The following is a 12,407-nucleotide window of genomic DNA, read 5'->3' as shown; positions in this document are numbered from 1 at the left end:
CCCAAATGAAAGCTTCAACCCATTCCATACATCAACAGCACATCCACCAACATTACCAGAAGAAATAGTGGGTAATCCGCAGGTCACAGATGGCTCGCTTCATTAGAAACCGCACCAGAGGACTGTCCAGGTAACATTCATATTTTAGTGCCTGGGAGAGAGAAATAGATTATTTCCCTATCAGGCAGTGATGGGCTATGTAGACAGTGCAGTTTTCCTGAGTGGCCAAGAAATGTGAGCTGCAAGGTTGGGGTGGGAAGAAAGATAGGATAAAAGTGTCTAATATTGCCAAGTGAACAGCCTCTGCTCCAGGAATTTACATCCTATCACCAGTCTCAGTATCATTAGTAAACTGTGTTTTAAAATAATAATAATTCAGAAGTAGTTGACCTGTGCAAAACGTTCTCATTTACAATTATCCCCTAAAGCAGGGAGGTGCAAATGTAAACAGCATTAAATTTGACAACAAAATCTCAGTGTAACAGTGACATTAAACTGATTGTCAGAATTCCATAGGCATGACCTCTGACAGCAGTATCCAAGGTTTTACTGGACTGACTTTCAATGAAATTTGCCCTTTGTTTAGAATTCTTTTGTCAATATAATCTTGTGTTGGCAGCCTGTTATCTCTAGCACACACTACCTGAAGCCTAGTTCTCTATCCCCACGGCCTCTGAAACTCCAGCCAGTCTGGCTAATTCCAGGTCATAGAAAGCAACATAGATGCTGCCCTGTCTGTGAAGCCCTAGGCAACCTGGCACAGCAACTACCTTGCAAGGTACAGCTCCATGCCAACAGAACGGGGATCACCCTCACCCTCAGATGGCAGGGGAGACCACCTCTGGGCTTCTGCCCTAGTGGGATCCATAACCTGCCACCCCAAAGCAACCATCTTACCATCGACTGGCAGGAGTAGTAATCGATGGACAGGATCATTACCCCATGCTGTGCCAAGGCTTCTTACAGCTGTAACCAATAAAAGTTGTGGCCAATTTTATTCTACTTTTCTGAAAATGTTGTGTTTTGCATGTTACTTCAACTCAGACATGTATATTAAGCTAGAATATGTAGTAATAGAGGACTTGGTTCTGGGTGCCCACCTCTACCCCTTGGCGCTGGAGCTGCAAATCATTGATATAACTCTGAAAGGCTTCCCAATTAACATGCCTTTCTTCCAGGCAGCACAATTACTCACCTGTACCAACTGGGGCAGATAATCAAGTAGCTCAGCATCAGATATGGAATCGATCCATCGCACAGCTGTCCTCCTCACTTCCTGGTCTGGGAACCTGTAGCCATATTACCACAACAGAGTCTCACTAGGGCATCAACCCTACCTCCATATGGATGAGCTCTTTCAAGATCACTGTAATTAGAATCACCAGACTTGTATTTGAAACCTAACTAGTTTTCCAAATTCCAGAGTCCAGCGAATCTTACTATTAGAGAAGTGTACACAGGACTGCAGCCTTAGGTTCTGGTGTGTAGAGATACTTTGATCCAGCTTGCAGAGTCTGACTGGTCTAATGCAATATTAGAACAGGGCTTAGACATTCACAGTGCAGTTCTAAACAGTTATATCCTTCTAAGCCCATTAACTTTAATGATCTTAGAAGAGTGTAATCTGGAAATCCTATGTGGGAGACAAGTCCCAGAAGGTGATGCTGGGGATTTCTTTGCATGCCCCAAGGCTGTGGGGTTCCTCGGGGTTTGATCTTATAGCCCATGCTATTTAAAATCTACATGAAGCCACTGGGAGAGGTCATCAAGAGGTTTGCACTGCAGTGTCACCAATATGCAGATGATATCTAGCTCTACCTTTCTTTTATACCTAATTCTGAGGATGTTGTTAATATTTTGAACCAGCACTTGGAGTCCATAGTAGGCTGGATGGGGTTAACAAGCTGAAGCTTAATCATGACAAATCAGAGGTGCGCTGGGTTAGTAGAAAGGCAGATCAGGGACTTGATATGTCCCCTGTCTTGGATGGGGTTCTGCTCCCTTGAAAAACCAAGATCCAGTTTGGGAGTGCTGCTTGACAGCCATCACTTTAGAAAACTTGATGGCAGCTGTGCTAGCTACACGCACTCCTGGCTCAGTCTGAACCAGCCACAGTGATCCATACCTTTGTTACATCTAGACCAGACTACTGCAATGCACTCTACTTGGAGCCTGAAGAGTGTTCAAAGGCTGCAACTAGCACAGAATGCTGTACCAATTGCTGGGGTCATGTGATCCCCCAAATCCTATAGCAATTACACTGGATTCCAATCTGGTCCCAAGCCCAATTCAAGATGTTATTAACCTTTAAAGACTGTCAGGCTGTCCCAGCCTCGGACTGTGGGAGGGGTCGGGAGGCCGCTCCAGGACTCTCTTTGGCCAGGATGGTACACCTCAGACTGGGCTGGAGGGAAGGTTAACTGCACCTGAGTCCCACTTGCAGCACTTGTGCTTACTGCTCCTTCTCTCTGGGTAGCCCTTGCGGCAGCAGTCCCACGCTCTTCCTCTCTGGTGTACCCAACATCCCTCGCTCAAAACCGTTTCCCCTGCAGCCCCACCCCCTCCCACCTGTTTCTCATCATCTTTATTAGAAGGAATGGGGGTATCCGCGGACTGGGACTTGGCAATCATCCCTGCAGTGTTCTGCCCGAGGTCTCCCAGGGCCTGCTTATCCTCCCCATTGCGGTCGCTGAAGTCGGAAGAAGCGCTGGTCGATCTGCTGCCCGGTGGGCCATCCCCATCCGGTGGACTCCTGGTCAGGAGGCTGAGAGGCCAGGAGAGAGCCCAAGGGCTCGACCTCTGAACAAAGACCTTACATGGCTTGGGTGTCTGCAAGACCTTCTTCTCTCATATGTTCCTGTCTGGGAATCAAGATCACAGGGAGAGGCCTTCTTGACTGTCCCATCAATCAAAGACATTTGTCTGATGGGTACATGAGAGAGGGCTTTTTTATTGACAGACCCACAGTTTTACAGAACAACCTCTCTAGGGAGGTGCACCTGCTCCCCTCATTTTCAATCTTTAGGAGGCAGCTGAAGACAGCTTTATTCATGATGGCATTTGCCTATGGGCCTATGGACAGTTTTAAATAAATGAATTTTACAAGTTTTGCCTTTAGCTCCTGTAAGGTAGAAGGGTGGCTAATAATTGTTTAAAGTAAATAAAATAAATAATTGTGCTAAAGATTGCACTGCTTGCCTACTCTCCACGTATGGCCTCCCACCACTCACTCACATACAGACAGCAAAAGCTTCAAGGGAAATTACTTACGCTGCATGTAAGAGTCCAAGGGCATCCTGATGGTTCATGTGTGTCCATTGCTTTAGCAGAGCATAGATATCTGGCAAGCATGCCCACTCCCAACTCGGAGCACTAGCAAGCAGCAGAGGCAACGAGCCAGCTTCAGAATGGCAATAATAACGCTTCTCCCACAGCCGTTTCCGGTCAGCATCTGTTAGCCTGGAGTGAGAGGAAGCAATAAGATTAGACCAGGGACCCAGTGGCTATTAACCTCCCTCAGTGACTAACAAACGTGCATCTGCTTGAATATCTCGTTGCCGCTGCTCGTTTAGTTATTGCTAGTTCTTGGAAATCTTCTATCTTTCTATCTTGAATTGGCTTTTTTAAGATCTCAAGAAGCCTGCATTCTTGATAAATTAGCCACTTCTTTCTCACATCATGACTCTGATGTCTATTATTTCTTGTGGGCAATTGGATTCCTTTCTTAGAATTTTTAGCATCAAAAGAATATTCTTCATTTCTAGAAGCCATAGATCTTATATACTAAATTGCATCTTCGTGAATTTTGAACATTTTTATTTTTTTAAGTACTCTTGTATTGTTTAACTGATTTTTGGTGAACTTTTTATTTATTATATACAACTTTGTATTGTTGCTTCATAATACACAATAAAATTTATAGTTCTAAAAAAAACCCCTCCATCAGTGAGCAGAAGCCTCTGCATTCAAAGGGGGCATGTTTCTTGGACAAGCAACAAGGGAAGGGTTTTGCCTCTGTGAGTTGCTTGTAGAAGCATCTGACCACCCACTGTTGGAAACAATGCTGGTCAAGATGGACAGTGCTTTTAATCTTTTTTAGAGAACTTAGTAGACATTCTATGAAAAACAGAGGCACACAGTGTGGAAGGAAAGGAAAAAATAAATTTTCGTGAAGTGTGATGGTATGAACAGGGCAGTGTCATAAATGGCCACTATAGAATACCACTTGATCATATACAAATGAGGTCTAAGTTATCTTCAGGGAATAGTGTTGTTTTATATGGCCACTAGAGAGCAGCACAGACACTGAAAAACCTGTTCATTCATCTCAGGCATGCAGGACAGAGCTGGGCGTTTCAATGTGTAAATGAGTCAATTCATTTCTCCCAGGGAGGGATCAGGTGGCAAATGAGGAAGCTCCAACCAATTCCACTCCAAGTATAATGGGATCAGCGATTCTCCTGCCCAAAGGGCAGCAGGAAGAAAGCAAGCTGTTGCCCATGATGAAGTGCAGGAGCACTAGGGAATGGGCTGCTTCCCATTAGAAGTGGTGGAGCCACTCAGACAGTGCATTAGATGAAGTTGGCCTTAGCTTACACTACAGTAAATCTGTTAGCCTTTACAGATGTCACAACATTCCTCTTATTTTTGCTGTAACAGGCTGACATGGCTTCTCTGCTGAAATTGGCTCTTGCTTTATGGCTGTCTCTGCACCAATAGCGATAAGTTAATCTGCATCTGAAGGGGAGAAAAAAGGTTAAACTTCCAGAAATTTGATTCATAAGTGTAGTCCTTCCTTAAAGCTTCTGGAATGAGAAGCAAAAGGCCTGGCAACAATCAAAGAAGAGAAGGAAATGAGCAGAGTTTGTTTAACTTTTAAAAAGTGAGTCAGCAGAGCTGAAACCTGTCTTCAAGGCAAAACCCTCTGACTTTGAAGTTCTCCCATTCGAATTATGTCACAGCACGCACTAGGATTCGCAGAAGGGAGCTTTGACCCTCAAAAGTTTATGCTTAGTAATGCTCTGAACATTCTCAGAATCATAGATTTTACAGCAGGGATAGGCAACCTCTGGTACATGTGCTGAACAGTACCATGCCAGACCATTTTGCAGAGTGTGCAGGGCCAGGTCTCCACCCAAGGGATGGAGGTTGTCCCCTGAGGAGCTGCTAGTGCTGCCTGGGGTTCAACTTGTTTCCTGTGTGTCTGGCCAAGCACAATTATGGTCTCTCCCTTCCTGCTTTGTATGCCAGCTCACCATTTCCTTCACAGGCAGAGATGTGGAACATTGTGGCTGTCTATACCTATTGTTCAGTTAAGCCCTATGCTGAAAACAAGGCTGAAGGAGTAAGCCCAGGAAATGTGTTTTATCCCATATAGCTGAGGCCCCAGGCCCCAGCTGGAAAATTAGCCTGCTATAATTTCATTTAGTCCCTTGAGAGTCTCTTTTTAATATTTTACAGATCAATGCTGTTGACAGCTCAAAAGACAATGAGATACAATGACTTAAAAGGTCAACAATGCAGGTCTGAGGGAAGACAGAAGCAGTAATGGAGAGAGTATCACAAGAGGACTGAACAGAATTGGCAAAAGCAGCGTACACATGGTGTAGGTAATTTTGTCTGATGAAGTCTGCTTAAGAACATACGAAAGCTTACATTCTAAATAAAGCTTAGTTGGTCTTAAAGGTGCACTTGTCTACTGCTTTGTTCTATGGTGTAGGTCTGCAACAGAAAGGAGCAGATGGGAAGAGAGAAATGTAGCCACCTTCCTGCAGAGAACAAAAAAGGGCAAACCTAAATAGTAGGTGACGGTACCCTGCAGTCCAGTGGTATTGAGGAAAAGGGTATTGTTGACAAAATTACGATTTAGGGTTGCCTGAACTCCACTGCAGTACAGTTCTGGAAACTGAGGTGCCTGGAAGCCACACCCTTAATCCCAGACCTGTGGGAATGGGCCATGGCTATTGAGGGCTATTAACTGATACCTTCCACCATCATATCTTAGCACTGAAATATTTCTAGGGTTGAGGTCTGGCTCAAATCAAGTCCTTCTAGGCCACATTGGCAGGGCAATGCAAGAAAGACCACAACAAAGACTTCTTAGAGACAGACCAGAGCTGGCTGCAAAAGATTGAAGCTCAGGTCTTAGGCCATTTTAATCACTCCAGCAGCACTGTCATTGGGAAAGCAGGAGGGCTGGGCATGGAGGCATTAGCAAAGCTGGAGGGGAGGGGCACTCACATGCCATGGCTTGCTCTGTTCCCACAGCCTTCCTTTCGCCACTCCCCCCCCCCCCCAGGAAATCCATTCACTCAGACCCAGAACAAAGCTGATGGAAAATGAAAGTGCTACTCGCCGTGGGAACCTCCCACCCTAGCAATGACCCACAGCAGGCAGGAAAGGCTCTGGCACTGCCTCCTACAATGCCAGGAAGTGCCCACCCATCACTTTTTAGTCCTGAGCATTTTTCTTGTAGAAAGCCAAAGAGCTCCTAAGGATGAAGGGAAGGGGTGTGTGTGAAAGGGCAAAGGACACCTACTTTAGATGCATCATACACAACCCCAGAGTACAAACTGACAAGCATAGCCACTTGGCTTAAAAGCCTTCTTTCCAAGAGCACAGGCAATCTGCAGTTGCATACGTGGCGGGAATAATCACATTAAGGTTCTCTTCTATTATCTTGTGCTTGCAGAGATACTGAAAATATTAACAGTGTTTGAATATATTAAGGTAGTCTTTAATGACAGTTCTGGCATTAAACTGGAATTTTCAGCAGTTCTGACTTGATCCACCTGTTGTTGAATGTTGTTTTATTTATTTACTATATTTGTAGCCTGACTTTCTCCCAAAACATTCTCCTCTCCTCCATTTTATCCTCACAGCAGCCCTGTGAGGTTGGTTAGGCCAAGAGTGTGTGACTGGCCCAAGTTCACCCAGCGAGCTTCCATGGCAGAATGGGGATATGGACCTGGGTCTCTCACATCCTAGTCTAGCATTTTAACTATTACACCACACTGGCTGTCCAATCATGTATTTCCTGGATTTTCCAACTGGAGGTAGAGATCCTGCCTCTAAGAACCAACACAAGACACACAAGATTTCCTCATAATAATACCAGCGATGAAGCCACACCACTTGTCATCCATGAAACATGCCAAAGGCAGCTTTCAATTTAAGACCAGCTGTATACAACTCAAGTCCTCTTCTCTAGAATTATATCCAGCGATGCCCAGAAGGCTCTGCTACTACGCAAGTAACAGAACTCCCAACAGGTTCTACATCCCAGGCACCAAAGAAGCAGATAACTAACATCTATCCTTAAGAAAGCCAAGCAGTTTTGCTATACTTTACTATACTCTTCAACCCTGACAGCCCTTTTTGAACAAACGCAAGAAGCAACACAAGGGTCAGGGCTTTATTAGGTGAAGGCTGATGATGTTATTACTGCCAATATTGTTGCACAGCATGTATCATACACCAAGGCCGAGGTCAGACACACATAAACTGAAGAGATGGGCATGGATGAAAGCCAGATGCATGTCGGATTTTAGGCGGTTGCCCAAACATCAGCATCTGGCAATGGTCGTTGGCTCATTCGTGTCCCGAACTGCCATGACTGAGACACAGACTTTTTTGATAGTACATTAAATCCGGAATAAGAATGCTTCCGACGACTCCCGCGTGTACTTTCTATGTTTGAACCCTCCATTGTAGCCGACTCATCGCAAGCGCACATCCGCTTCCCTGCGAGAGCCCACTCCAAATGATATCATTGCGCCAGCAATTGTTGACTCAGCCTTCCAACCTTCCGAGGTCGGTAAAATATGTACCCAGCTTGCTGGGGGGGAAGTATAGATGACTGGGGAAGGCAATGGCAAACCACCCCGTAAAAGGTCTGCCATGAAAACTTTGTGAAAGCAGCATCACCCCAGAGTTGAAAACGACTGGTGCTTGCACAGGGGACCTTTCCTAAATGGGGGGGGGGGAGGCAGATCACCCACCTTTGCTGTCTCCCCACCAGGCGGAGAGACAGCAAAGAGAGTTGCCGTGCTCCCCCCCCCCACATTTAAACACCACGGCGGGGTGTTTAAATGGGGGGGGGAAGATCATCCATTTTGCTGTCTCCCCGCCAGGTGGAGAGACAGCAAAGAGAGTTGCCATGCTCCCCCCTGTTTAAACACCACATCGGGGTGTTTAAATGGAGGGGAGAGGAAGATCACCCACCTTTGCTGTCTCCCCGCCAGGCGGAGAGACAGCAAAGAGAGCTCCTGGGCTTCCCCTTCCTTTCTGAGTGTTTAAATGGAGGGGGGGCAGATTGCCCACCTTTTCTGGCACCTTTTAAAAAAAAGCCAAACACAATATCCCACGTACTGCGCTTGCGCAAGTGTGGAATGCCATCTCAAAAAATGAGGTCCGGTTGAGACCTCTGATCAACCAGCGACAGGACCAATGCTGCTTAGAACTGAAGGATGGAGAGATGCCTGATCAGGAAATTCGTTGTAAAAAAGCTGCAGGGTATAATAGCGACGGGTTAGGGATGGATTTAATGGTGAGTGTGACCGCGGCCCAAGTCTGTAATCAGTTGTCACTTTAATTTCCATTTTGCAGATAGGGGGCAGGAAACACTTATCAGGAGAATAGAGGCTTTCCCAGTGTCACCAACTGGTTCCTTAGCTCTTGGCTGGCACTCTACCTCAATCTGTACACAGCCTGTATCCTAGTCAGTCTGTTTCTGGAAGCACTGAATAATGCTATCTGGACAGGTGAGACTCGTATGCTTCAAGTTTCATGGGCTTGCTCTCAATCTTTGTCGCATCACGAAACACATAATTATAGAGAGACTCTTCACAATGCAGCTCCAGTTTCTCCTCTTCACGCACGGTCCTGGAAGGCCCCGTTCACTGAAGGTGCTTTGGTACTCCAATGGATCTGAGCATCTTATCCATATACCCTGAGCCCCTTTTGATTTTCACCTAGACCCTGTAATACGTGAGATAACAGTAAACCTCTCAGCATCTATAAATGCCCTTCCACACACTCCAGTAACCATGAACCCCTCCATTCCCCCTGCCTTAAGCAGCAGGGGAACCAAAGCATGTGCTATAAGAGTCAGGTATGAGCCCCGCCCCCAGCACTTCTCTTTCTGAAAGACAAACTTTGTTTATGTACTCAACCAAACATAATGTTCATAAATACAGGGCTTTTTTTTTAGCAGGAACACAGTTCTGGCTGGCTTGATGTCAGGGGGTGTGGCCTAATATGCAAATGAATTCCTGCTGGGCTTTTTCTACCAAAAAAAGCCCTGCATGAAGCCTTCCAGAGCAGAAAGTCAGCAATAAGCTCCACCTGAGAAATAAGAGAATACCAACCACTGTTGATAATCCACCAATTTGTAGGTGTGTTTCTAGCACTTATAGAAGAGATGGTGTTATCCCAGTGAGAATGACACACTGTATCCTTACTGCAGGGGGCATGTGAACACCTTAAACACAGTTACATGAGTGTTTATTATCACAAGGGGATTTTTTGAGGTGGGGAGGGTAGTTCTGCTCTCCTGTAATGCAAGACAGACTGTCCCAATTGGAAGATTAACAGCTAGAGTCCCAAAAATGCATCTGCAGAGACAATGTTATATAGCAAGGAACTAAAATCTGTCCTAATCCATTGTAGTTTCTCGAATCACAATTTTGTTTCTTTTCAACACTTTTATGATGTTTGACAAAAACAAGGTAAAAAAATAATCAAACCTGGAAATGTTTGCTGCTTATAGTTTTAAAATCTTCTCCACTGTTATTTGCCAATAGATCACAAGCAACCTTCTCAGTTGATAGAAAACCATTTCTGAAGGAAAGCGATCATAGAAACTGGTTGATACTGTGTCCAGAATGCCAGCCAGTAACCAATAAGCATGTTGCCAACACAGAAGAAAATTCTGAACAAGAGGTCTGGATGAAAGTCCCATGCCTGGAAACACTTTTAGAACAGTTGTAGCAGAGTGCACTTGAAGTTCTCATCTCAGAAAGTGAGGAAAGCCAGAGAGGCAAGGAAGGAGGTGAGATGTCTAGACAAGATGCCAGACATTCCACAAGAACAGGGAGGGAGTATAATGAGCCTAGCAAAAGAGCAACAGCATTTAAGGAATGGGCTAAGACAGATGGGCCCACCCTGGTAGGGATCCCTCTCACTATAATACCTTCACCTCTCCTTCAACCTTTAAATTGCAAATTCCTCAGAGCAGGGCACCACCCCTTATTTAGCTTATGCTTTGCTCTCAAATTTTATCTTGTCCTTCCCCCCAGGAGTTCCATGTGATTTAAATGGCTCTCTTCTATGTTTTATCCCCGCAATAGTCCTAAATGCAGTTTGGGCTACAAGCAGTGGCGGAGTGGCCAGGGTGTCAGCTTGCCTGATGGCAAGTGGGCCCCCTTAAACATTAGACAATATGTTAAAAATGTTAATGTCCTTTTAGTAGCTTGAAAATATAATAGAAGTTCCAATATTATTACTATAATGCAACTAAAAGTTAGAGTTGTCAGCCTCCAAGTGGGGCCTGGGGATCTCTCTCTTTTACAACTGATCTCCAGCTGGCAGAGATCAGCTCCCCGGGAAAAAATGCAATCTGTACTTACATTTAATATCTACTGCATACTGCCAGTAAAATGTACACTATATGTACACTGTAATTACTAATAAATATATATACATTTATTTTGCAAAAGTTTTAATTCTACCTTTTTTCCACTTATGTATTTTTTGAAAATTTTATTTCTTTCTTATAAATATTAAATTATAGCCTTATAGTTGTAGGTGAGCCCCCTTTGTCTCCTTGCAACCAATATTTTTAGACCCAGTTCGCCACTGGCTACAAGAGACTAACTGGCCCAAAGTCACCAAGGTGCATTTCATGGCTGTGTGGTGATTTGAACCTAGGTCTCCCTGTTCTTAGTCCAACACTCTAAACACCATATCAGACTATTTCTGCAATGCCCCACATGCAAACATAAAAGGAAAGGGAGATATGGAGCAGAACTGATAGAAAGCCAGTAGTCCACATCTGTTAGCAAGAGAGTAGCAAGTTCTTGGCTTTCAATTTAATGGATAATTCCTTTCCAAAATGCAGTCTGGAGAGGAGCAAGATCATTCTCTTCCTCTTATATGCAACATGCTCTTGAACAAGTTTGACAGGCATATGTGTAACTATCATGGATCTTGCCAGTTATTATGTGCCAAGATGCCACAAGGTTTAGAAAGACTAGCCAGATGCTTTGAGTATGAATAAAAGTATAATAGGGAGAGACTGAAGAAACTGGTTGATATTATGAGTATCTGAAGGAACTGGTTGATATTGCAAGTGGGCATCAACATGGCAAATGAGGTTCAACGTGGTCAAGTACAAAGTAATGCACATTGGGGCAAAAAATCCTAACTCTAAATACAAGTTGATGGGGGTGTGAACTGGTGGAGACTGACCAAGAGAGAAATCTTGGGGTCATGGTAGATAACTCACTGAAAATGTCGAGACTGCAATAAAAAAAAAGGTCAACGCTATGCTGGGAATTAGGAAGGGAATTGAAAACAAATCAGCCAGTATCATAATTTGTTGTTCAGTCGCACAGTCGAGTCTCTTTGCGACCCCATGGACAAAGTCATGTCAGGCTCTCCTGTCTTCCACCATCCTCTGAAGTCTGCTCAAATTCGTGTTTGTTACATCAGTCCAGCTATCTCATCTTTTGCCGTCCCCTTCTTTTGCCTTCTGTCTTTCCTAGAATCAGGATCTTCTCCAGTGAGTGTTCCCTTCTCGTTCGGTGGCCAAAGTATTTGAGCTTCAGCATCTGACTTTCCAGGGAACAGTCTGGGTTGATTTCCCTTAGGACTGACTGATTTGATCTTCTTGTAGTCCCTGTATAAATTGATTGTGAGGCCTCATTTGGAATACTGTGTACAATTCTGGTTACCGCACCTCAAAAAGGATATTATAGCATTGGGAAAAGTGCAGAAAAGGGCAACTAGAAGATTAAAGGGTTGGAACACTTTCCCTGTGACGAAAGGTTAAAATGCTTGGGGCTCTTTAGCTTGGAGAAACATCAACTGAGGGATGACATGATAGACATTTACAAGATTATGTATGGGATAGAGAAGGTAGAGAAAGAAGCACTTTTCTCCCTTTCTCATGGACATCCAATGGAATTTCAGAGCAGTCAGATTAGAACGGATAAAAGGAAATACTGTTCACCCAACTTATTGGAGTTATTATGAGCTTCTGTTACAACAAAGGAGGTTTTCTTATAGATCCAGCCCTCAAACTGTTTGTTAGCAAAGTGATTTCACATATATTATATGGTGCTGAACTTTGGGGGTGGAAAGATCAAACAATATCAAGTCTGGAGGTCATACAGAACTCCTTTCTA

At 44.4% G+C, this 12,407-nt stretch overlaps 1 protein-coding gene across 3 annotated transcripts in view; it reads right to left on the bottom strand.

The window, feature by feature from the left end:
- PIK3C2B (phosphatidylinositol-4-phosphate 3-kinase catalytic subunit type 2 beta) overlaps positions 1-12,407 on the bottom strand; it is a 515,998-nt gene that overhangs the window by 398,992 nt on the left and 104,599 nt on the right. For all 3 annotated transcript variants that reach the window (XR_009555057.1, XM_060231371.1, XM_060231372.1), the window contains 3 exons: positions 3,271-3,459; positions 1,196-1,289; positions 57-151 (listed from right to left, as the gene is read on the bottom strand). Coding sequence is in view for 2 of the 3 variants with exons in the window: in XM_060231371.1 (XP_060087354.1) it covers positions 57-151; positions 1,196-1,289; positions 3,271-3,459 (378 nt within the window). In the remaining variant the exon portion in view is untranslated. The remainder of the gene's footprint in view (positions 1-56; positions 152-1,195; positions 1,290-3,270; positions 3,460-12,407) is intronic.

Source organism: Heteronotia binoei, chromosome 2 (assembly GCF_032191835.1).
Source record: "Heteronotia binoei isolate CCM8104 ecotype False Entrance Well chromosome 2, APGP_CSIRO_Hbin_v1, whole genome shotgun sequence".
Taxonomy (NCBI): Eukaryota; Metazoa; Chordata; class Lepidosauria; order Squamata; family Gekkonidae; genus Heteronotia; species Heteronotia binoei.
This window is presented reverse-complemented; position numbering and strand designations above follow the sequence as displayed.